General features: G+C 38.5%; 2 protein-coding genes and 1 long non-coding RNA gene across 3 annotated transcripts in view; 2 read left to right on the top strand and 1 right to left on the bottom strand.

The window, feature by feature from the left end:
• WDR53 (WD repeat domain 53) overlaps window positions 1–26,064 on the top strand; it is a 58,993-nt gene that overhangs the window by 5,355 nt on the left and 27,574 nt on the right. The gene's annotated exons all lie outside the window — the stretch shown is intronic.
• DNAI3 (dynein axonemal intermediate chain 3) lies at window positions 784–23,935 on the top strand. Its single transcript, XM_062611205.1, is given in 23 exon segments — window positions 784–1,127; window positions 1,130–1,201; window positions 2,534–2,572; window positions 6,092–6,273; window positions 6,806–6,910; window positions 7,759–7,926; window positions 9,603–9,802; window positions 10,081–10,197; window positions 10,843–11,033; window positions 11,923–12,047; window positions 12,148–12,237; window positions 12,676–12,747; window positions 13,462–13,590; window positions 15,526–15,599; window positions 16,972–17,119; window positions 17,895–17,982; window positions 18,946–19,025; window positions 19,847–19,910; window positions 20,328–20,458; window positions 21,118–21,322; window positions 21,711–21,802; window positions 23,032–23,165; window positions 23,701–23,935. Coding segments are annotated over 23 exon segments (2,583 nt in total). The 5' UTR covers window positions 784–1,057; the 3' UTR covers window positions 23,708–23,935.
• LOC134159833 (uncharacterized) lies at window positions 22,388–24,500 on the bottom strand. Its single transcript, XR_009963308.1, has 2 exons — window positions 24,463–24,500; window positions 22,388–23,378 (listed from the first exon to the last, which is right to left on the bottom strand). It is a non-coding gene; the product is annotated as an uncharacterized LOC134159833 (long non-coding RNA).

Raw genomic sequence — 26,064 nt, 5'->3', positions numbered from 1 at the left:
ATTTGAGAACTGTGTTACAAAACAGAAAATACTGTTTCTCAGTCTGGGAATGACCATCCCAAAGCCAGAATGACCACTGAAATTGCAAATTCACAGGCCATGCCGTGTTTGTTTTAATGCTTACACTGGTTTAGGCCTTTCACTGGGAAGGTCTTAAGATAGAACACTTATTTTATAAACTCACCATTGCATCTTAAAGCATCCTGACAGTAAATGTGCTGTTCACATGTGCAGGCAGACAGGCCATAGCTCCAGTAAGAGTTCATCAGAAATCGTTACGTCATGAGAAAGTTCTTGATGGTGCAGCCTTTTTCTGCCTTATAAGTGTACCTGCTTTCCTCTTGTAAGTGTTAAAATTAGAATAGCATCCAAATACTGTAAGTGCTTTTTAGACATTTAAAGAATAGTTCCTCTCCCAATCCATTTACAGTCTTAAAAAACAGTGGGAACATAGAAAACAGAGGACACAAACAAACTGAAAGTCCCATTGTCCTTATCCCCGTTGAATCCCAGCCTCAAGCTGTTCAGTAACAACATCAAACAATTCTTAATACTTCTAACAGAATCTGGACTACCTTGATTTAGTTGTCCTATTGGCTGCTGTGTGTGTACCTTCCACATGATGGTGCTGGCAGTGTATTTTGTGGTGGTGTCCTGTCTGTACTGTGAGCAGCCTGTATTGCATGTCCTCCTTTGCAATGGCCTTTTTACATTGCTGTTCTCATCTTTATTCTAGTTATTGGGAAGAAGGAGAGTAAATGAAACAAGAGTACAGAGCATTATTTCCAGTGTGTGGTTGTTACATGCTACAATAACGCATACAGCTTCTTTCCAAGTTTGACCTCCACAGAGCCACACTGAAAAATAACTTGGAATAGAAAAGTTTTGGATAATCAGTGTCCATAATTAATCACCCTGGAAAGGAGCAGTATTTCCTAGTACATATATCAAAATACAGTTTATGGTTTACAGTTACGGAACATACCTTTGGCTGTGTATGAACTTATTAGTATAATCACAAACTACATAAAAGCATGGGAAAAATTCTCACTCATGCATGGTGGATCCCATTGTCTGTTTACAGTTTGTTGATGATATGTATCTTTCTCTAGAGAAATCTGAAAGATGTTACAAGCAAAGGCAAAGAAACAGAAGAAAGGTGAAAACAAAGCTAAGAAATCCCTGAAGGGAAAAGAGCCTGGTATGTAAGGTACAGAAACAATGAAACAAACAGTAATAGAGTCTCACATAAGAGCTACCATGATTATTTTGGGCCATTGAATATAAGTAAACATGAGATAAATTAGAATATGTTATTTTATATAAATGAGAGATCTACAATTAATGATTATGGTTTTGTAACCAGTATATGGAACATAACAAAGCTACATTGCAATATTTACACTTTGTCTTGGTAGTTTAGATTTAATAATTTGTGGTGTCATAATAACAGTATTGAATGGGAAATTGGGAGGCTTAACACATGTTAAGTGGGGAGATTCACAAAAGCTAACAACCCAGGGAGAGAGCATCAGGCAGAGGGAAGTGTCCCCAGAAGCAGGCGTTCAGGTGCTCAGGATCACACACAGGTACAATAACAGAGCTTGAAAAAATACCAAAGTCTCACAATTTAATTTCACAGTGGGCTTTTTTCTGAGATGTGCTGAGGTGCTATCTCACTTGTGCCACTTATAAAGCGTATATATGAATGAAGTGTAAGGCTAATGAGCCTTTGCTATATTTTTTTCCAGTGGCATGCACATTCTCAGAACAGGTGGTGATGTTCGCTTGCTTGGGTTTTATTTGGTTTGTTTCATCAATTTTTTTTTCTGCTGTGACAGCCACCTTCCTGAAGTTGCTTTTTGCCTTTTAATCACTTTTCCCCTCCCAGCTGATTAATAGCTGCTGTGCTGCAGAGAATATTCTGCACATCACTGCTAATTTCTTCCAGTCCTACTTTGCTGTGAGATTTGCAGACCCTTTCTCAGGAGCTGAAGAAAGCCTTGCTCCAGCAGCACCCTGCTACCCAGAGCAAGCCTACCCACCTCACCAGTGTCAGAGGCAACTCACGTCCACTCCTGCCTGCACACCTCTCATTTCTGCTACTGTCTGGTGTTAGCAAGCCTTGCCCATTTATCTCCTCTTCACATAGTAGCTGTCCAAAGCGAGCACTATCAGGCAGCAGTCAGTGTGGTTTTCAAACATGGAAGCTGCAACGTGCACCACAAGGTGACAGATTTCTTTTGATTTCTGCCTTAGGCAGACCACCTGCTCAAAATAAAAATTAGTTTTAAATCTCCATAGTTTCAGAATATGCCAACATCTCCCTAAGATACAGACCTATTTTGAAAGGCTTCACTCATTTCTTGTGTTAAATGCAAACTGAATAGAAATTACTGTGTTTCCTCTTCACAGTTTACTTTTAAACATACATAGAGATTTTAAATATTGCCTAACAAGAAAAGGACTGTATATTTATACTTAACTTTGTTAGGAAGAAATCTTACTGGTAATGTCATGTCTTATATTTCAGATAAAAAACATGAAGTTGATCTTTCTATGGCTAGTATAGGTAAGTGCTATGATGATTGGGCTTTCAAGTAATAGTTTTGGAACACTTCAGCATTTTGAAGCTTTAGTGTTACTAAAGCCAGGGAATGAAATCGAAAGATTTTTTATGAATGATAAAATTTAGACACTATGAAGAATTGCAGCTATTACAGTAGTGATTACAGGACCACTTTCTGAGTAGCAGTAGGGGAAAAAATCTGCCATTTAAAAGTCGCAGAGATATCAAGCATTTCTTTTGCACCTCCTACATGGGTGGAACAGGTACACACACGTGGATACGAAAATTGCACTTTGACTAGTGTCACCGAAATGGCTAAGCTGCAGCTAATGAAAATGCGTAATAAATGATCCCTCAGGTGTCAAAAGTGTTACTTTAAAAATAAATTAAAATTTGTATTTTCGGTGTTCCTGGAGAGACTTCTTTTTGTCAGTAAGAGAGAATTTTACCTCCACCTAGTGGCAAGTAAGGTTATAGCCGTAATAGCTGAACTACTGCTAAAATCTGCTTGCCGAAAGCAGGAAAATAATGCTACTGTAAGCAGTCACTGTCTGTGCATGATATCTCCTTAGCATAAGATTGGCAAGTGTTCTTTACTTCTCTGAGAGCTTCTTGGTCCTTTGTGAAGTTCTCATAGCACTAAGAGCTGCTGACTGTTACAAAAGATAGGATACAATATACTGTCAGAAAAACAATGTGAAGCCTTTGGTTAGGTGCTACATAATTTTTGGGGGAAAAAAGCATTCACTAAAAATGTTCCTAATAGTAAGAATTCCAGTATCAGTCCCTTGTGTTAGGCTAAAAGATGTACGTATTTTAATTTGGATCATTAATCTGTTTTTAACCTGGACTTCCAGCAATAGAGGATTGAAGAAAATAGACTTTCTGTCCTACTCTGCTCCCTCTCGTAGTCATGTCTATTGTATTCCTGCTTAACTTTAAAGCATGCTCATATTGTTTTGTTTTACACTGAAACCTACATCTCTTTGAGAAGACAGGGGTTTTTAGCATTAGCATTTGTGGAAAGGCTGTATGCACAATTCATTTTAAAAAAAAATAACATCATACAAGCTTCTTGAATAAACTCCTGGGTAGGATTTTTTATGAATTAAAAAAAAAAAAATCTAATTGCTTGGGTTTATTTTATTTGAGACTATTAGGAATAATTTTCTGAAAGAAAAGTCACCTAAGAATCAGCTAATTATGTTTATAAATTTTCTGTAGCTTCTAGCTACAGCCAGTAGCCACATCACCAACTCTGAGCACTGTGATATGTACAAATATCTTGTTCCTTTGCTCTCCTGGCCATTGTGCCCTGTGAGCCAGCTGTGTACAGAGAGGATGGAAATTACACTCTCTTTTGGTACGCAGCCCTAGGTTTCTGTCCTCTGTCCATACTATGAAATTTAATTTGCAAAAGGAAGTCTGATTTTTTTGCTTCAATATATTGAAATGTAGAGTGTATCTGTAGTGTTATGGCAGGGGGTTTGGAACTAGATGATCTTAAGGTCCTTTCCAACCCTAACTATTCTATGATTCTATGATTCTATGCTAGGGGTTGAGTCTGCTTCCTAATAACATCCTAATGAGGCCTCATGCCCTTGGCTAGGGTAACCTAGGAATCTTGCAGAACTTTTGCAGTTCCTTAAAGGCATCAAATGTTTCAAGTCACCCTGGAATAAACACTTTTTCTGAGCCTGGTCTCACAGCCAAATTAATAAGCCTTTTTACCTCCAGACAGTAGAAGTCAAAAAGGCAAGCACAGGGACTCCTGAAGATAAACAAGGCCTGACTTGGTCTGGTTTTATCAACAGTGAGCTTGAACCAATGACTTTCAGAGGTTTTTCCCAATCAAGATCCCTCTGATTTTGTATTTTTTCAAAGCATCCACACAGAAATCTTAAAAAGCACCAAAATGCCAAAAGGAAGGTCATGCAACAGTGACCACAACTTCTGAAGAAAGTTAACTAATGGACTGTGCATGCTATAAATGGATTGTGTATTCTACAAAATTACTAGTGAATGCTAAGGTAAATAATACTTGGTATAGTGCAGTGTGTACCAGAAGCATCAAGCATGTCATTAATTTTAGTGGATGACTATAGCAAAGCAGATGCAGTAGAGAAACAGTATTGAAAAATTTTAAAGAATAAATGTCAGCTTCATCAAACATTATGTATTATGTGATAGCCTTATGCAGAGATTTAGCTTCCTGAATGATAGAGATGAAGGAGAATTTACTGTTTTATCAGTCCTTGTTGGCTTGGGTTAGAAATGGCTTTTCAAAACATGCTGAGCCAGCTGGTCAATATCATCTTCTTAGACATATCAACTTCAATTCAAGGCATACACAAAGATAAAAATACCACAGGTGCTGGGAATTAAGATAAAATATTAAATAACTCAAACTAAGAAAAGAGAATGAAACAAAGGTTATAGAAAGTATCAGCTATTATTACAAAATCCAGCCTTTTTGAGGACATAAAAATCCTATGTACTCATGTTCCTAAATCTTTTACACATCCCAGTTTATCAAAAAGATGAACATCTGATAGCCTTCTCAGACAAAATATTGTGGCCTTCATGAAGAATGCTCTTACTATGGCAGCTAAGACAGAGCATGACTGCTGGCGTGGCAGTATTGCGAAGGAAGAAAAGAGTCTCTTAGGCAGCAGAATTCAACTAGCTGGGCCTATAGTGATCTTAAACACAGCTGTTATGCAAGCTGGAGGGCAAAACATGTAATATGGGAAGAATCAGTGCTACATACGTACAGCTGACACACTTAACAAGAGGCACTGGGTATTATCTTCAGACTGAAGGTTTGCAAAGCACAGCTGACAGGTAACCTAACTGCATCCAGCCTCACTAGAAGCAATGAAGATAACACTGCCAGAGGTAGGATAAGAAATAGCTTGTTCTGAATTAGTACAAATGAACCTAATGGAGGTCATGTATGCAGAAAACAACAGCTATATATTCTCCACCAAAGGTGAAAATAAGTATCTGACTTGAATCTTAGTGACCTTGCTTTAGTCTTACTTGCTTAGTGCAAAAAAGACTCGGCTGCACTCAGAACTCAGTGAGAGGAAGATGAAAGTCCAAAATCAGAAAAACATCTTTATTTGGGAGGGCATCGAAGCCTCACCTAGATCAAACATTGGCTTAACATGACAACATACTACAGCAAAGGATTTGAGTGTATTTGTTCATGGGCTCTCTTTATGGCAGTTGTGTCCTTAATGTATTAAAAACACTCTATTTAATGACTTTCACTGAAGTTCTTAATGACCTGTTAATCAAGAGGAAAAAACAACCCTTATATTAGGAATAACATATTCATTAAGTAGGAAGTGTTAGGTAGAGTCTTTTCCAAGATTAACAAAATGAAATACAATTTTTACCCTATGCCTTCCAAAATACCAAAAACTAAGCTGAGAGATTCAAAGGCATTTTGCTAGGAAACAGTAAAGGAAGAGTTATTAAAGTGCATGTTTCAAGGAATTTTGCTTTCTTTTACAGGCCACCCAGAAATCTTTCCTTTAGTTCTCACTACACAGACCCAAGCAATCTTCAATTGCCGAGTTGATGAAGATGTCACAAAAGAAAATTGTTTCAAAATCATTAAAAAAGAGGACATAATTCAGGACCTGAAAAGAAGAGCTAAAATTTCTGATTTTTACCCTATCAAAAATGTTATCCTGGTATGTAGCTTATTTTGTTTGCACTTTAAGACTTCATGCTCTCAGAGTATATGATAAGGTTTGACCTTGTTTGACTCCGTGTAAAAACACTAATGGTGTAATATCCAAAGGCTATAGGTCTTTGGCTACTGTCAACTCAAGGTTTCTTATGGCTCACCATGCACAGTTTTGTTTTTCTTTTTTTTTTAACTAACTCTAAAAGTAACATAAATATTACTAGTTTTGATTCTCTGAACTGGCAAAGCTTCACATATTCTGGCCTCACCTTATTCATTGCCTATTTATTGAGAATCATTAAAACAGTTTCTTTTCAATTCTTGGTATGAAAAGGTTAGTTTGGTCCCAAAATAATTATTAGAAAATAAAATCCATCTATTCTTTTCAATTGGCACATGTAATCCTCTGTTAAGACTTAAAAGATTAACCAAAGATACTGACTTTAAACTAGTGGTAGCTTTGCCAGTCACATGCTCATATCTGTTTTATATGTTATTTGCCTTCAGTGTTCCACTGATTGTTTTAATTAAACTAGGAATATCCAGGGGAAGAACTTTTGGTAGTTTTAGATGCAAATTTCCAGTATGGACAGAGCTTTTACCTCGTTGCTTCTGAGGAAGCCAAGGAAAACCTTCTAAAGGTAAGAAAATACAAGCATCATTCTTTCTATGAGTATTTCAGAATCTTGTCTAAAATATAAACTGATATTGTATTTGTAAGCATCTGATGTGGTTGGCATGCCAGAATGTTCTTCTAAAGGTTAATCTGATCAAAGAAAAATATGTGTATCACTGCAAAAAATGTCTTTTATACTGAGAAAGACTGAATTAAATTTTTGTATTTTACTTCAGAGAGTCACTCTAACCCCCACTGCTGCATTTTGTCATAAGCATAAATTTCCTCTGCCAAGACCCAGGTTTCTTAGCAAGACATAAAAATAAAAGATTATATTTGGCATCTTCAAAGAGTTATACTTACTCTTCACAATATGTATGTATGTATTCTTTAAGTCATACTTCAGCATGTTCTTGAGTTCTAAGTAATTCTAGATACATAGATTTCCCCTTGTGCTCTGCATTATAGGAGAAGGTTTATGGGTAGGTAGATTATAAAATTTTTCAACATGAGTTTGTAACTCAGCATCAGGAGAAGAAATGACTAATAGAAAAGCAAATCACAGTTCCAGGCAGGAGGGCCTGATGTAGGAAACCACTACAAATTATTTTTATATAACAGTGATTTGCTTTCAAGACAATGGTTTCTCTTTAGTAGTTAAATATTAAATATGTAACATGTATTGGAAAATTCTAATGCACAAATGAATGAATGGGACCTAACCCAATCATACCCAGGGGCACAGAATAGCCAGACTTACTGCATTAAGATAAAGAATGTGTGGATAAAGACTGAAAACTGTTTTTCTAGTTCATACTTACATTTCAGTAACAGTTGTGAAAAAGTACGATTTCTAACTGTTTGATGTCACAGCCTCCAGAACCTGCAGAAGAAAAACAGGAAGAAAACAAAGAAGAAGAAGAAAATACAGAAGAGACTCTAGAAATCCAACCTTACAGGCCTCCTGTCCAAAAACCTTGGGTTTCTCTTGGCAGTGAAAAGGAAGTTGAAGAAGAATCTGTTAAAGACACTGCTACAAAGGTCAGAATCCACAGATGTTAGTCAATCAAATGAATATTAAAAAAAAGTATTTTACATTCCTTAAAAACCAGTCAGGGAAAGGGAAGTTGCAATCCTAGTTTGCTTGGGGTCTTTCAAGAAGAAAAAGAGAAATATCTCAACTTTTAACAAAAACTGAAAGTGCTGCAGCTGCAGATTATTTTTTTTTTCTCTGAATTCTCTTTTATTTAAATCCTGCAAACAAGGCACGTGAGACTGCATTGGACATATCTACTTTTTAAGCTGTAAATTCCAAAGTCCTGATCATCTCTGGTCAGTAACATCTCTGCCACTTTTTGCTCAAATGACTATCTGGCCAAATTACAAGTTCAGTCACTTCAATTATATTCTAAAGACCTAGTTCTATTTCTATGGAGCCCAGTGTACTCTTGTTTCATGATATGGATGGTATTTAAGAGGCATGCAATACTTTCAAGGGCTCTACCTCAGAAAAAAATGTTACTGACTACAGGTATTACAGGCTGCCATTACAGAAGGACATAGAATCATAGAATCGACCAGGTTGGAAAAGACCTTTAAGATCATCAAGTCCAACTGTTCTCCAGCACTGCCAAGGCCACCACTAACCCACAGCACTGAGGGCCTCATCTGCATTGTGTGTGAACAGTTCCAGGGATGGTGACTCCATCACTGCCCTGGGCAGCCTGTTCCAACGCCTGAGCACCCTTTGGGGAAGGAGTTGTTCCTAATACTTCATTAATTTCACCTTCATGTTATACTGAGAAAACTATGTCCAAAAAGTAGATCCACTCAACAGCTGCCACCTAACTTGTGATGTGTGGGGTATCCCCAAGCATTTGACTGTCCATCTGTGACTTCCACTCAATACCTAAATCCCTGTTCAGGGAAAACTGGCCAAGTTTTGACAGTTCTCAGCAACTGGACATGTTGCCATTACTTAAAAAAGATGTCTGACTGTTCTACAGCTAATTCACAGTCATGAAATGCAACCCACATTCACAGTCCAAGTATTTTTGTACCCTGCTGGCAAGGTCTACTCAAAAGTATTTTCAGCCTACATTCCTTTCCAGTTCTGTGGGAGGTACTGGGAGAAAGTACCTGGCTATGTATCCGAGACAGAGTAACAATTTTCTACTGCCTGAAATCAAAAGCCTACCTCTCTTTGTGAATAGAAGTCAAACAAAATCCCTTCCTTCCTAGTTCTTGCTATAAGGAAACTCCTCACTCAGATTTTCGTGGATCCTCTTCATTGTACTTTTCTCTCCCTAAGCTGTGCAAGGGAAGGTGAAATACCTCACCCAATGTTGAGAACCGCACTAAGAGGGCAGAGCTGAAAAGCCACATCTTGGAAGTGGAATGCAGTATTACATAGAACTGCAAATCAATCCTTTAATTAAAGGAGCAGTTTTGATATTATGTGAACTAGAAAATATAATTCTCTTGTCCTACTAGCCAAAACATTACATAAAAGCAACTTCTTGTTTTAGAAATACAAACCAGTCTTTTACTACATATGGTATAGGTTATTTATATGAGCATTTCAGTTTCACAATCTAGAAAGGTAAGTAAACTCAGCACAGAAATCATCAATAGAACTAATTCCTCAATTACATAAATGCTGCCATTTTACAAAACACTTTCTCCTCTGCTAACTTACTGAAATACTTCTTTTCCAGATTAAGTATATGATTTCTCGAGTACGCAGGAAGTTCGGTGCACCAATTACATTTACTGATAACAATGCTTCAGACATAAAAGACAGTTATGTTGAATGCACATCCTATCAAGACAAAACTTTCAGTATTAAAATGCTTGAAAAAGATGTAGGTGTGCAAATGGTTCCAAAAGTAAGAGAAAGTACTACTCAGACAAAATGGTAAGTGTGAGAAGATATTTATCAGCTTATTTATTAAGCTACACACTGTTTCTGATCTCAATTAAAGTTATGTAAACTAAATCAGGTCTCCTGGAATTTCTCATACTGATTAAGAGAACAGAACTGGATGGTGTGTTTGTATCTTTCTTCTTTCACTTTTCCAAAGAGTTTCTAGAAAAAATTAATAGATTTAGCTTTCAATTTTACACATTACATGGGCTTCTGTCTTTGAAATTGTTTCTATACTTATTCACATTGAAATTATTCCAACTGGTCAGGACCTATCCAAAAAATGCAGCCACCCAGTATTTTCCTAGACAGTTGTCAGATGAAGAGAAAGAAGAGTGTCTGTCATCTGAGAAGCTGAAAGAATTTCTTACATCAGTACATTTAAGGTAAAATTACAAGCAAGAACTGCTGTTGGAATGTACCATTGGTCTGGTCAAATACTAATTGTTTCTATATACTTTTTTGGTTTGGCTTTGGTGGGGAGATATTTGTTTGTTTTGGTTTTCCTCTTGCTTACTTTTTAATATTAACAGATACTAAATTAATATTTGTTTCTATGAAAATTAACATGAAGTCTATGCAATATAGATGAATGATGGTTTAAATGGATATTAGAACTGTTAAAGCTGATAGTGTTACACCACTAAAGCTGCAAAGCAGATCTTTCAAACACTGCACACTGAAGCAGAGGTGTATGGAGAAGAGCAAGGGTACTGTCCTAAAGCCCTTAGTCATGGGACAAATCCCACTTATCAGCATTTTTTGTGCAAGAATTTAACAACTGCACTGTACTTGAACAACACTAGAATTAGAGTTAAATTCTTGTTACAGTTAGTTATTTATATTTAAATGGAGGAGGGTTTCCTTACAGTGATGCATCACTGAGCAATAAATACTTCTCTTTTTTTACCACTGTGGTCATCATTTTATGTAAAACAAAAGCTGCCTCTTTACAGAAATATTTGTGATTCTACTACTGAGCAGCCACATCTGGATTATTTAAAGTGTTAACTGTTCTTTCCACAAAACAGAATGGAAATTGTACTGCAGCAAAATGAAATTATAAATCCTTTTTTTGATGACTGGAAGGCCCTAGCAGAAGATGAAAGCAGTTCTGGTGTCAAGCCAGATGTTTATCTTCAAGCGTACCAATCATTTACAGATCTGCGCTATCCCAAGGACAGAACTATTAGCTGTGTTTGCTGGCATCCAAACATTGATGGTAATGCAGTTAAAATACTGAATTGAGATTTGAATGACTTGTATTGTGAGAACTATAAAATATACGTTTTTCATAAAACTATCAACTTTTAACTTTTAACACCAAAACCGGTTCAGTATGTCTGTCTCAATTGCTGATTTGAGACAAAGTGGAAAATGAGGCGGACAAATCTGTAGAATTCAGACAGGCCATGCAGAGTCCCTCACGCTAAAATGTAAGCGAAGATCACAGGAAAGGGAAATTTCTCTCATATGAGGCTCAGTTAAGTGGGGCTCCAACTGTGCCAGGTCCTTCTTGTGGCTCTGCAAACTACTGTCTTTTTCCCCATGGCTGGTTCTTGTATGCATGCCTAATACTTCCTAGGAATGTTACAGCCATAATGAGACATGGCTCTGCTGAGTGCCAGGGAGTGTAACAAGGCATACTAAATGTCTCCTCCCTGCCATGGGTTATTGCTCTACATAGCCAAGCTTAAAGGTACAATTAAGTTCTATATAAATGTCTTAGCTGCACAGCATACTAATAGCCAATACTGCAGCCTTGCCAGAAAATTAATTCAGCTACAGAAGATTTCATTTCATGATGGGCACTAGAAGCCTGTCCCATCATTTCAGGGCCAGTATTACACCAATCAGGAGCAGTAGCAAAACCCCTGAATTTTACCATGAAGCTTAGGTTCTATGGCTCATTGCTGAAGAACTTAAAGCAACAAAACCAATTTCCTCAGAGTTGATCTGTAAAGCGAGCAATATCAATTCATGGCTGGGTTTGGGGGGTCATTTTTGGTTTTGTTTTTCACTGTATTCAGGAGGTACAAGTCACTCAGAATAATTAACAGCATGTTGAAACTTGAATTATCTCTTCTGAGAAAATTTGTTTTCTCACTCAGGGATCATAGCAGTGTCAGCAAGACGGAGGCTTTCTTACGAAGAACACATTAACCTTTCTGACAAGTCATTGCTGCAGCAATCAGCAATACTTTTCTGGAGTGTTTCTGACCCTATCCAGCCTCAGGTATTTCATCATCAATTTTGATATGTCAGGTGTTTAAACAACAAGAGAACAAGCAACCTGAGTGATTTGTATTTCTCAACTCTTTTGGTTTTCCTTCTAGCTACTGTTGGAGTGTCCTGAAGACATCTACTGCTTTCAGTTCAGCCCAAGCGACCCAAATGTCATTGTGGGTGGCTGCATCAATGGACAGGTGTTCATTCTCTGCCTATGAATAAAACTGGATATTCCTGTATATTTCCTTACATTATTAAAATAAGGGTGAAGAGCTGTACTCAGCATCCCTAGTAACGCTTACTGACACAGTCGTCTCAGAAATTCTCTGATCCTGCACTGAAGTTAGGCCTGGATACTCCACAGCTGAGCCATTACTGTACGGTCATTCTTTGTAGTACTGGAACATACGTCAAGCTGTAGAGACTCTCCTTTTTGTAGCTGTCGAGACAAGTTTAGCCTTTTACTGATAGCATCAGACTGAAGTGGCAACACTTTAAGGACTTCAATATTTTAAAGACTTACTAAGTTCTAGTGTAGAGAGTGAATTTTCCCCAAGCCTCCATGAACTGTATGTGAAAAATACGTTCAATATAAAGGATTGAATAATTCTTAATATAGTCATTTCTCATTGCAGGTTATACTGTGGGATATTTCTGAACATGAAGTAAAGGTGCAAAATACAAAACCTGATGCTGATGGAAATGAGGTAACAGCTGTTAGTATGATAAATGCTTCCATTCTCAATTGTAGTACATCTGTATGTCTGTGGGGGAAAATGTGTGACAGTACCTTGACTCAAACCAGTAGATAATCTTTGCAGTCAGGTACTAGAAATGATAAGAAACCTGATGAGTTCATTAAATAAACCCATTATCACACTATAATTTCTACCTCATTGGCCCATCTTAATAGCTTTACTGCATTTTGTGCAGACTTAAACTTCAGACTGTTCTTTAATGAGCACCAACATATACTCAACTGTTGCCTTATGAAGCCTATCAAAGACGTACAGCATTTGTTGCTGAATGTAATACTGAAAATTATTCTGGAAGTTTATGGACAGGAAAAAAGTAGCTCGGAAAATGAGAAGATTTCAGTGGAAGAAGACTATAAAGGGAATAAGTGGAAGAGAGACCTAAAAGCAGAGGAGGAACTAATAACCTAAGTGGATGTGCATGTGCCTGTGGAGCCACATTGGAATTCTTTTTAGAGCTTCCTATTCAAAAGCCTGTTTTGCTGTTTTGCATTTTCTTTTGTCCAAGCGGAAAAGGTAGGAAGGTATTAGACCCCTAGCAAATTCTCTAAACTGATCTGAAATCTGTGAAGCAGCATTAAAGTATGTAAAGTAACTTTTTGCCTTTGACAGGTCTACTACTGTATTTGGGAAAAATACTGATATTTCTTTCTAAAATATTTCTAGCCACCAGCTATGGAAGATCAGCAGAGCATCAGAGAGCCACCTCTAGTGAAACACTGTGCAGACTCTCCCATAGAGCATGCCCATAAAAAAACAGTAACAGATATAATTTGGCTGCTAAATTATTTTCAGGTGAGCTTAAAAATTTACTTTTCATGTTTTCCTAGTATGCTACCTCGGAAATCATAGTGTAAACTCAAGATAAAATATTAAAGATTCAATTATTTGTAACAGCCTTTTTATTTCTCACTGCATTTTCTAAATATTTAATAACCTGTTGCCACTTTTCCTGTTCATTGTGCTTTACAACCGTGCTGTGCTCTCAACCTGATATGAATCTTCTCATACTGGAAAAATCTCTGTAGCTTTCATTTTACTGAAAATTGTAATTCAAAATTATAATAAGCATTCCATATCTAAATTATGCTGAATTACTACTGTGAGCAATCTAGTCTGCCATGAAGAATTCAGAGAAATTATTTCAATTACCTAAATATCTAGGCACCCAAGAATGGTGCTACTGAGGTTACCTTAATTCTTCTAAGTGCTGCCTGTATACTCAAAACTTAGGTTTTCCACGATGGTTTTAATACCTACAGCATTTAGGGTATATGTAGTTAAAGGGTCCAATGCTATTACAGGAGTATTGGATGCTCATTTACTACCAAAGTACTGCAAATGATTGCCCAAATTAATTCCAAATGCAAATGTAGGCAAATGCAAAATAATGGCAGTGGAAAAGCAGGCCAAGAGGAAGAAAACTGAGATCTTTAAAAGGTTTATGCAAATGAACATATCAATATTTTTAAAAAACAAATTTTAAGACTTCATAGATCCTGCAGTCCTTAGCAACATTACTAGAAGAGTGAGGGAAAGGGTGCCCATGTATCATAAAAAGAAAGCTGATACAATTATGCTACAGTAGTACCCAGGGGTACAAATCAGTACCAGATGTAAAACATGAAGAAAGGGATTGGATAGCAGAATGCCGTGTGTTTCTTGTTCCTTGGGTGGGTTGTTTCTTTCTTCCTAGGTTTAGAGTCAGAAAGCTGTTTTCATGTTCATCTGGAATAAAAGATGCAGGAAGCCCCTGCTTGGTAAATAATACTGACAAAGGAATCACTTAGTCAATGTTTAGCAACATGTACTGGAACATTTTGTTATATAAACATGGAATGCGTGTCAGCCTTTGCACAGCATTGCAGTTTTTATGGCACAGTTCCCAAAAATTGCTGTTTATTATTAGGTATCAATGAAAAAGTATTAAAGTTACACCTAGAACCTAATTCAGCTTTGCATGGTTGTGAGACTACCATTTTGACTCCAGCAGGCAACTCATGAAGGGAAAACAGTATAGCTGAAACTTTGCCACGTGGTTGATAAATACAGTTTTAGCCACAATATATGTTTTTTATATACTGGAAATTGTATTTGTTAATGGCACAGCATATAATCATTTGTGTGTCTGTGTGTCCAACACCTTTCCTTTATTTTTCTGAATAAATTCAATCTGGTATAAACCAATGACTACTTGGTAAATGATAAGTACTATAAAACCTGCAGAATCCCACATGTACAAACTAAACTATTAATAATTAACACTTGAAGGCACCATTCCTATCTCGCAGTATGGTCTAGCTGAGCGACAATTTGAGATGACCCATGGTGTAAACTTGGCAAAGAGATATCACTCCCAGTACATTTTGCTGCTTGAGATAAATTTCTCAATGATTTGCTCTTTGGTTAAGGTGGATGAAAAAAACATTACAAATATGGCAACCTAAGGAGGGCCTGACTTGCAGTGGTGCCAGCACGTATTTATCCTGCTGACTTAATTTATCAATTTAGGTGTTCCACAGGCAAAGCTGCTCTCAGTTCACTGTAAGTACATTTGTAAAATAGCTTGACTTTACAATTTAATAACTCCTGATTTTCAAACCTTGCCCAAGCAGAAATACTGACTTAATTTCTAGAAGTCACATTTTATGTATGGAAGTACTTAGCAGAATATGATTTTTGTCTCTAATAATCTTCTCACCCTGTAATTATTATTACTGTTATTTTTAGGACAACCAAATGAGTGCTGATTCTGAAAACAGAGCTGAAATTCCCGTGCAGTTTGCAACCTGCTCCCCTGATGGGTATATATAATACATACTCTACAGGATGTCTTCCAGTTTCCTTTGGAAAGCTATATGGAGCATACTCCATGATTTAACTAGCACACTTCTGGATTCCTATCAGCCTATCCTGAATACTGAAATTCTTTATGCAGAAGACAAGCACATAAAGTTTTTGGCCAGCTAAGCCCTTTACAGTAATGGCATTAAGGGTTCATTAACTGAAAAAAGAAATCAGAAGTATACATTAATATTCTGTGTATAGCTTAGAAAGAGTGCTGATCATACATGCATTGGCCTGGAGAGCCACACCTCCAGACATACATTGATTATGTGACTTGGACAAAAAGCTGTTAAAGATTTTGAGGCCACAGAAACACTGTAAGCTATACTTAGACTTGAAGTATTAGCGGGCAAAACTATTTTGTATGAATCGCCTCTTTTGTAAAATTAATAGTCATGATGATTACAACCAAATATTATCCTGTGTGAAAGACCGGAAAGGGGCAGAATGCAAAATGTGGAAATGAATGTTTAGCTTTCATGATGGCAAAACACTTAAGACTTCAAGGCTGCATAGCTGGGCTCAGTCATGTATTTGCTAGTTACAAAAGGAGGGTCAGAGAGAGCAAAATTTGGTAATGATACAAAGTTTAATCAAATGAAGAGCTGACTTCAAAGAATTAACTTGGAAGAATGACTGTAAATATGGTTGTTAACAAGTTTGCAATGTAATGCAAGTAATGAACATGGAAGAAATTTAAACTACCCACACACCAGGGCTCCAAATTAAGACTATCTGGCTAAATTAAGAGCAGGGAAATCACTGTACTGGCAAGAACAAGCCTTGAAGAGCACAGGTCCCTGAGCAACTCCTGTTAGGAAAGGTAAAGAGATGTCTGCAATGAGGAAAATTATCTGTAAATTAATGTCCAGAGTAGAGCAACAGGAACAATCAGAGGGCTGAAAACTCCAACGAGATGACAGATTCAAGTGAGTGGGACCATTTGCCTTGAATGTCAGCAAATAAATTGTGACTTGCAAGAATTGGGAATGAGGTTCAATTTGTTTTACTAGATGACCTACTGCAGAGCTCCATCCAGTTCTCTCAGCCTCCAGTAACTTCACCAAGTAACTTTCCATAGCAAACTGTATGAAAGCTGTCTAGCTGCTTTCGTATAGTTAACAACTGATGAAATGGTGTATAAAGGAAAACATGCCATCATTAACAAAAGAAGCAGCTAGGTATCTAGCATTTGTCTGCTTTTCAGAATCTCTATTTCTATGTAAAGTTTGAACATGAAAGGCCGAAAAAAACAACTTTAAAATGATAGGAAACTGCATCTGACTTTGAAACAAAACCAGGAAATAACATTATATGATCATTTTGCAGCTCAGTATTATTTTGGGATATTCCAGACACCAAACTTTCTGAACAACCTTTATCTAAGAAAATAACAGAGATGAACACATTTTATAAACCCCGAGGTGGTCCAGATACTTCTAAGCATATAGATCTCTCCTGGAAACCTCTCATAAAGGTACTGTACATAAATATAGAACAGAAGGATTAAGCCAAACTGTAGATATGGCCAGAACTCCATAGCAATGTATTCTTTTGCTTCCCAACTCTAGTTTTTCCAGCAAATTGTGACTTCCTTGTGAATTTCCTTCTAATCACAAAATGAAAGACTTTAACGTTCCTCTGAAATTTCAATAAAATGCATTTTGAAAAGCTAACTCGCAAGAAAGAGCATGGCTGCCTCCTCAAAAAAGTAATTGCATTAATAGTGTAAGTTCCTGTCAGCCTTTTCAACAGCTGTGCTATCTCAGCGGGTCCCAAGTGTGTCCCAAACTGTGAAACATGGTCATTGTCAACAGAACCGTAATTACTTGCAAGCCAACAGTCAGTCTGATGAAAGTGGCCATAACAGTTTGTGAAAAAAAGTGAGGCTGAAAATAATCTGTTAGGTTAAATATATATATTATATAAATATATATATATATTGGACCTGCTGACCTGTGCTGCTTAGAATAGCTGTAGCTGGTACAGTTGTTGAATAAGCATGACCACTGGAGCTGGTTTGTTGGTTTCTTTTTTCTAGAAACATAGCAAAAAACTTACAGGAAAGGATAACACAAGAGAAACCACAGGTTTGTGTTTTCCTTGTGCTTGCATGTGAGGCAGCAAATCCTGTTTGTGGAATATTACAAACACATGGCAAACTGAAAAGTTCTGTTCCAGCAGTAAGCCATTTAGTCTTGTACCTCAAAGATCTGACAAAGTGAGCTAGCAAATGCATTTTTTCTGAACAGATAAACCTGCACAAAAGTGGCATCAACCAAGAGTATGGTTCCACCAGGATTATTTTAAGGGCACTGCACTGCAATTTCAAAAGCTCAGGTAATATTCTGATTACACCTTATTGGAGAAAATGTTTTTAAAAAACTTATATTTCAGTATATACATAGTGAAAGCTGAGCGACACAATGTTGTATGGCTAAAGGCATCTGGGGAGAAACGTTTCTGAAATATACTGGTATTCAAACTGCAGCATACATGTATTAACAACAGTGATATCTCTTTGTACTGAATACAGGAACAAGAGTTCTGTATCCAAGGTAGCTTGGTCAGGTTTCACTTGCTGATACAAGTCCCCTACCCAGTCTCTTTATCCCTGAGACACTATGTCCTTTTCAGCCCTTATAGAATACTATTTTTAGAAAAATAATCCTAGAGTAACAGTATATATTGTAGGTATTTCTGCAGTGCTTTGGACAGAGGTATCACTCTTCAGAACTTCATGTTCTATAGTAAATCAGTTCTTATTATGTTACTTTGTGGTAGGGACACATTTCTAATCCCTCTGTAGAGTTGGCAAGCTAACATACAGGTAGCCTAAGAGTCAGGTAACATACAGGTAACCTGAGAGAGTGATTGCAAATGCCTTTCTGGCAGCTGAGTTGCTCTGGCATAGTTGCACACTGTTCCTCCACAGACTGCAGGAAGCAGGCTGTGCCATTCCCTGGATCAGAAATGTTAGCTCCTGGCTGCAGCAGCTAAGGGGGATGTATAAGGGCAGTTCCCATGGAGACACTGATGCTGTGTAAAGTTGATGAAGAACAGAATGGTGCTACCCTAAGTAGTTTGTGTATGGGAAGTACTAACTGCAGAGCAGCTGCAGCAACGGGTAGATGCCACCCGGAAACAATTAACCTACAGAATTGGTGATTTACTTGGCAGTCTTTCTTAATTTCTCTTCTTGAAATTCCCCTTAGCAATGAACTACCTTTATAAGACAAAGGATTTTCTTTGTCTAACAAATTCCAGTGTATAATAAATAGATGTATCCATTCTGTTTCCCAGAGAGGGTGTCTGCCAGAGAGATGAGCAGAAGTCTGAAAGGGATAAAGGATATCTCCACTGATTTTTTTGTTGGAACTGAAGTAAGTGAAAATAATAGATTACTAATGAAAAATGTTCATCCAAGATACACAAAAGACTGAACAATTAAGTAACAGAGTTTTTACAAATTTTTGGACTTGCATGTTTCCTTCAGGCGTTCACTAAAAAGATCTTTCTAGGCATGCCACATTTTACTCCCATTTTCATCCATTTAGCTACATGAATAAAAAATAATAATAACCCCAATATTTGGTAGACTGTGAACTCTGACTTCAAGGACAGAACTAGAAGACATTTCCAAGACATATCAAGCTTAACTACCTGCTATCAGGAACCAAACATTATTTCAGAACCTGTAAGATTAGTGATATTTTTTTTCTCAGTGTTTCCCCAAATGCCAGATGCAAGCATTTATACTACAGTTTTCCCCACAGCTAATTCTACTTTGGGAAGTCCCAGCTATTCAGAGCCCTCTACCTACCCAGCGTACCTAAAATTCCAAATTCTTTCCCACCTTTGAGTTCATATGGAATTGAAAATTTGGCTTGTAGCTACCTTTTTGCTTCTGATCACCTTTTACCCAAATACTGGAGCAATGCATGAACCAAGCAGCTAATTCTGCAGCAAGAACTGCCTACATACACCATGGTAATTAAAGCTGTTTTGGCAATAGGTAACTGAAAAATGGTGTCCAAAATTTTAGTGCTTTTTCATTCACTCACTGCAAGTCTAAGTTTTATTTGCTCAGAACATATTTAATGATGGTTATAATTAAGTATAGTCACAGCTTAAAAACAAGTCACTTTGATATAAGCCACCAAATGCCAACGTTAGCATTTACTTGATTTTTCTGGCATCACAGGATGGAGAAATTGTTTATTCTGACTGGAAAATTGAAATCGAGAATGACCTCCCAATACCAGTTAGTAAGTTCAAGTTTCTCAATATGTGTTTAACTCTTAATATATTGCCAGCTTTAAAATATTTGCACCTATACTCTGTCATTTTAATGTTCTTGCTCATCTGCTATAATAGTCTGTCTCCCTGATGACACCAGGATTTAGCATTACACCTCGAAAGTGTGAGCAGTTTAGCTGTCATGACAAAATAGCAAAAGCCCTCTCCAGTAGCATATGTGCATCGCTATGTACTCATTGGCACAAATCATTCAGGTGACTAGATTTGCAGCAATTACATTTCCTATACCTTGTCAGCAAAAAAGTGAGGCTAGGACCTTTGAAACGTGTGCTGGATCCTGCACTTGTTTCCCACCATGTAACTCCCATTGTGAAGATGGTCACTAAAGCGCTAGTTACAAGCAACTGCCTTTTTCATTCCACTAGATCAGAAGCACACTCAGAAATACACTGTCCACACTGAAACCATCAACACTCTCCAGAGATCTCCGTTTTTTAAAGACATCATTCTAAGCATTGGAGGACGGAAGTTTGCCATTTGGAAAGAAGAGGTTACAGTAAGTTTCCTTTAACACAGCTGAAACATAATTAGATGACGGAACCATAATAGCCTCAGAAACTGTATTTTCAGAAATGTTTGTACGTCACAAAGCTTCACAGTTAGAATTAAATTGGGTATAAGAAATGCTTTTTTCTTCACATCAGAAAACGATTTTAGAAATAGCATTGTAAGCTTGCCTTTTACAGAAAATAAATGAAGTGACCTTCTTTCATTCCAACCTTGTAAAAACTGTAGCTTCTCAACCAATTATTTCTGCTCCTAGGAAAAGAGAAGAATAAAGGCAATGTGTGCTAAATGAGTTTGAAGAACTCATTTAGGACACAGCCTTTTAACTATGTGAAGACAGAGCAACATGGATGTTTTTACAGTTCTCCTCATGTGCTACATGTGGCAAAATCTCAAGAGCATAGATTTTAAGAGTGGAGAGATTATAAACAGACTACCTTAATAGACTGCAAGTGAGATATGAGGTTTTTTACTTCCCCACAATTTTCTTTATCTGCAGATAGTGATACCAATTTTACCATTGATACAATTTTTGTAATAGGATCATTTAAATTGTGAATGTTCTTAAACAATAGGAGAATTAAAGTAGTGAATGGATAGTACTGGTTTACTCTTGGGTTTATCTTTTATTTGTTTAAAAAATTCAAGTATGGAGCGATCCTTCAGTCAAGCTGCTCTTCAGGAAGATACACTACGGGACGATGGTCCTTAACAAGACCAGGAGTTTTCTTCATTGGCAGAGATGATGGAAATGTAGATATTTGGGACTTATTGAAGAAAACTCATGAGCCATCTTATTTCCAGAACATCTCTGAATCAAAGATCACTTTCATCAGCCCCTGGATTGCCTCATGTATGTTGATGGTGATGGCACTTTACTGAGCCACCCTGTTTGCATAACAGCCCATGACTCCAAGGCACAGTAATCTTGCTGCAGATGATCTTCTATAATAGATAAGTACATACTTCCTCTAACACTGCATTGTATGTATAAAAAAGGCATACATCAGTATGCACTATCACAGTATAAAACAACTGAAAAAAAAAAAATTAAAGTATAAACCTTAAAGGGAAATTCATTTGTTAAGAAAATGAGAGAGCAATAAGGCTGCCTTTTTGCTGCAGAGAACAATAAACCAAAAAGACCACAAGAAGAATGAACCCTGTGTGGCTTGTGTTTGGAGGTATGTGTTACTGTTGGAATTTACATTGCTTATATGTTTTTGTGAAATATCTTTCAGCAAAGCAGCACTTTTTAGCGGTGTCTGATGATCTTGGAGCACTGCATATTTTGGAAATCTGTCAGGCACTAAGTGACCCCTTGATGAACGAGGTTGGTAAGAATTTTTATTCATCTCTGTGACACTTTATGCTGAAAATTCCACCACAGAAACAAGTCTGCCTGGAAAAACTTCCCTTCAAATGGATGGCAATAATCTGAGATCAGTACGGCCATGTTCTCCAAGGATCACCTGTAGCAAAGCTGGCTTTGCACAGAGCTCACATAAGAAGCACCTAAAGGAAACCTGGGTGGCAACTGGCAGAACTCCAGTTCTGCTCCAACCTGGCTACATGGAAACACAGTAAAGAGTTCAGCATTTTTTGCCACATGCATAAAATGACACCTAGCTTTCATGCATTAAATCAATGCTATATAGGGCACTTATGTTATACTTTTTTATTTTTACACCTTCTTGTCCACATTTGTATCTTTTTTTTCCTATAAATTTGGTAACTTTGATTTACATGTGTGAGCGTCTGGTTCTAGCTTAGTTAAAGCACATTTAGCCAACTGTTACTAACATCACCTAACATTCATTCTGTTTTGGAATAAGGACTACCTGTACCAGAGGACCATGGGAACAATGAAAACAATATTAATTTCTTTTTATTTCCACATAATTTTCAGGTTTTCTCCCCCCCCCCCCCCCCCCCCCCCAAGATCAAGCTACTGCTTTAATCTCATCCAGTCTATCAGTCTTGCCTGCTAGCTAGTCTGATATTTTTACATCACAAGATCTTCTTCCCATCCTATCCCAGTTTTAACTTATGTATGCACTTATATAGTTTATAAACGTCCCATAAAGGTTTGCTGTTTGCAGAACCACAGTATGTAGCAATGTAGCACCAGGTCAGCAGCCTCATTTTAGTAAAAGTAACTTTCTCCAAAGCAAGGTAGGCCCTAATCAAGTGCTATAATGTGAGGAAACACATTGCTTCTGCCCAACTTATGTATGTTTTAGAGCTACACTATTTAAGGCACAGAATTATTAACCCAGGAGCAGTCACTAATATTTATATTATATTGGTTTAGTTATTTCAGTGCAGGTTCCTGAAGCCTGATCTACTGAGAATCAGTGTAATAAAAATTATTTAACTCCATGCATATATATATCAAAATCAACTGCTTTCAATGCACATCTTTATATTGCTTTGCTGCAAATTATTTGGATAAACAGATAACTATATTCCCAATATAGATAACCTAATACAGTTCAGATCATCAGCAATAGTTCTGTGTCTTTGGGCGTGTAATGACCCTTTTTTGTCATTTTTTAATAGCATGACAGCATACTTGATTATTTTGAAAGAGAAGTCAAATATCTGAAGTACTGTGAACAAGAGTTTCGAGAGTATCAAGACCTTCAAGCCAAAACAGAACAGAAATCCATCTGGAAGCACAAAGGAAGAAAACAGTACGTTACACTTGGAACTAAGATAACTTTGTTTCTTTGGGTCTTTAAAATACACACCTGTTTCACCAGGCAGGATTTTCTGTAGTATTTTAAAAAATCAGAATGGACATAATCAAAATAGCTTAGCAGCTCCTTATTTCATATTTGCAAATCTAAGGAATAGAATAGATGGTCCTAGTTCATGTGAGCTCAGCTCCTGGTCAAGTGAAACTCCTACAAGAGAATTAGAGCCTACAGATATTTAACAACTATGAATTTGCTTTTCTTTTAACATCAGTTATTATATCTGAAAGTTAATAGATAAACCTTGCTTCTTCAAGCCTTCCATTCTTTATTCCCTCAAGGGTTTTGCCTATCCATTCTTTGGTAAATGGTGTAATAATACCAACTAATCCATCAAGGAAATGACAATTCAGTTAATGCAGCCCTGGGTGACATCTATTTTCATTAACTTGTGTTAGCACTGATACTATCCACTGGAAAGCAATGGGGTTGCGTACAAGTTTCAAAGCTTATTGCCTTGTTTTTCCTTCAGAGTATGACTACATAAAACAGAAGAGATGAAGGAACAAGAAAATGCAGACTATATGTGTTTCTGGACTTGAAGCAGATACTACTGGATTTAGGAGTAGAAAAGGGGCAAGAAATGCTTTCATCATCAGATGCTTAGAGCCCATTTGGAACCAGACAGCTTTTTATTTCATGACCTCTTTATTGCACCAGAAGATGTTCGGCTTCAGAAATAAAGCATTTTGCAGTTATACTAATGACGTGGTTACAGAACAACTATTCTTGGCACACTTGTTCCACTGTCATTAATACTGTTATAATGTATGTTCTGTTTAATAATAGTTTTCAAAGTTCTGGGTCTGTGGGGACACTAATAAGCTGTAAAAATCTTAAATACAACTCAGCTGTTGTATTTAACATTACCACATGCCATATCCACCCCTTCAGTCTACGTCCACCTCCACCTGCTCCCACCAGAAGGGAAGACATTTTCTACTGCAGGAGCTACATTCACATAGGCCACCAAAATTCTGCTACTCGGCTCCTGCAAGTTCCTCCTCCCTCCTCCCCGAAGTATTCACTCCTTTTGAAGACTTAGGGGCTTTAGGGTTTTGTTGGGGGTTTGTTCGGGTTTGAGGGTTTTTGATATGTCCAAGACATTTTCTGCTCTGGAGCTACGGTGAGCGAAAGCACTCTAGAGCAAAGAGCACTTACCTGCGGCTTCTGCAGCCCATGTCCCTGAGCTGCCGTTGCAGTGGGAAGGGGAGGCAGGCAGGCACACAGATACCCCAGATGACCACAGCGATCACAGTATTAACCGCTTCTTCGCCCTAACCCCCGCGGATCAGCCCAGCCCACCTCCCGCCCTACTTCGTGTCCCGTCTCCGCCCCACTCAGGGCACGCACGGAAGATCCTGCGGGGCTGATCGTGCCAGTGAGAGACTGAACGGGTATTTTTCAGGACATCTGGTAACCCTCTGAGGAGGGGTCCGAGGTGGCCAGGATCTCCTGGAGAGGCCATCGGTACTCCCGGCAGCCCTCTCTCATACGCTGCTGGGATGCACGCAGCAGTTTGTCCCCTCTCCGGTAGCTCCGACACTCCTTTCACTGTAACAGTGGCCGGTGCTTCTTGCTCCTGGGCTCTATCCCCAGCCCGAGAAGCCACTCAGAAGGTTATTACGAGATCGCCCACCGCCCGTTGCTCACAACAACTTCAGGACCCCAAAACCCGCTCACTTCTTCGCCACTGAGCAGTACCCGACCTCCCCCGTCAGAGCCTCTCCACAGATGCCCCGTTCCGGTTTCGCCCGGCTTGCGCAAAAACTGGGTGTGCAACCCCTGAGCTGAGGTCTGAGCAGGAGCCTGCGGACCGTGGTTCGAGGGTTCCCGTGCACACCCTCTGCCTCTCGGTGTTAACGAGAGCTCACAAGGCCCTTTCCTCCAGCAAAGCCACCTCTTCAGCAGCGCTCCCATCGCAGTCTCTGCAGGTATCCCTGTCCCAGTCCTCCGGGATTGTGCCCGCAACCAGCTTCCGAATTCGGACAGTACTGCGGTGGAGTTCTTCAGCTCGTGCCAGCGTAATTACAATTCTTAGTTCAAATAACCGCGGTCGCTCTCTTTCCAGTTCCCCTTTCAAACAGCCCGCTCCAGCTGCTGCTCCAAACCGTTCCTTGCGAACAGTCCTGTGCCTGTGCCCAGCACCTTCCCGACATGGCGCCCGCGCTCCCTTTACCACAGCCACCACAGCCGCAGCTCGAATCGCAGGATCGCCCGTGGCCCCCACCGCTTCACCTTCACCCGGTAGAGAAGGGGCGCATCCCTGCCTCCGTGACAATTCCTATGTGGACACCCTGCCGACTATGCCAAGTTAAATGTCATGGAGCCAACAAATTGAGGCTAAATGAAATTTATTGTTCAAACTCAATTAAAGCTCCATCAATACCAGCTACAGGTTTGGGATGTCACATGGATTCGTCACTACACTGCTGAATCCTAAACATTCTGACCAACGATCCACATGTGACAAAGCACACTTACTCACCCAAAAGGGAGGGCTCTCAACCTCAAATGTTACCTTAGACAATGTCCCAACCCAGGGTGAGAGTCCCCAGCTGCAGACCTGCTGCTCCGAGGAAGACTGACTCCAAATGGCTGCCCAGTGGGAGTCCCTTTATAGCCTGATCTAAACTGAGCTGTGCTCAGACACGGTCATGTAACCCCCCATGGGCTCAGGACCCAACTTCCTGTCCCTGCACCCTCCAACCAACACCATTGTGTATAGGGCAAGAGCTGTGCATGTGGGGAGCTTTCCTGGGCTCTGTGGTGGGAAGATTTTGAGGGCTTTGGTCAGGGCTTTGTCAGGGTGGGTGCAGCTGCCATGAGCCTCCAT

This window comes from Pezoporus occidentalis, unplaced genomic scaffold (assembly GCF_034315485.1).
Source record: "Pezoporus occidentalis ecotype Australia unplaced genomic scaffold, CSIRO_AGI_Poc_V1 ctg151, whole genome shotgun sequence".
Lineage (NCBI taxonomy): Eukaryota > Metazoa > Chordata > Aves > Psittaciformes > Psittacidae > Pezoporus > Pezoporus occidentalis.
This window is presented reverse-complemented; position numbering and strand designations above follow the sequence as displayed.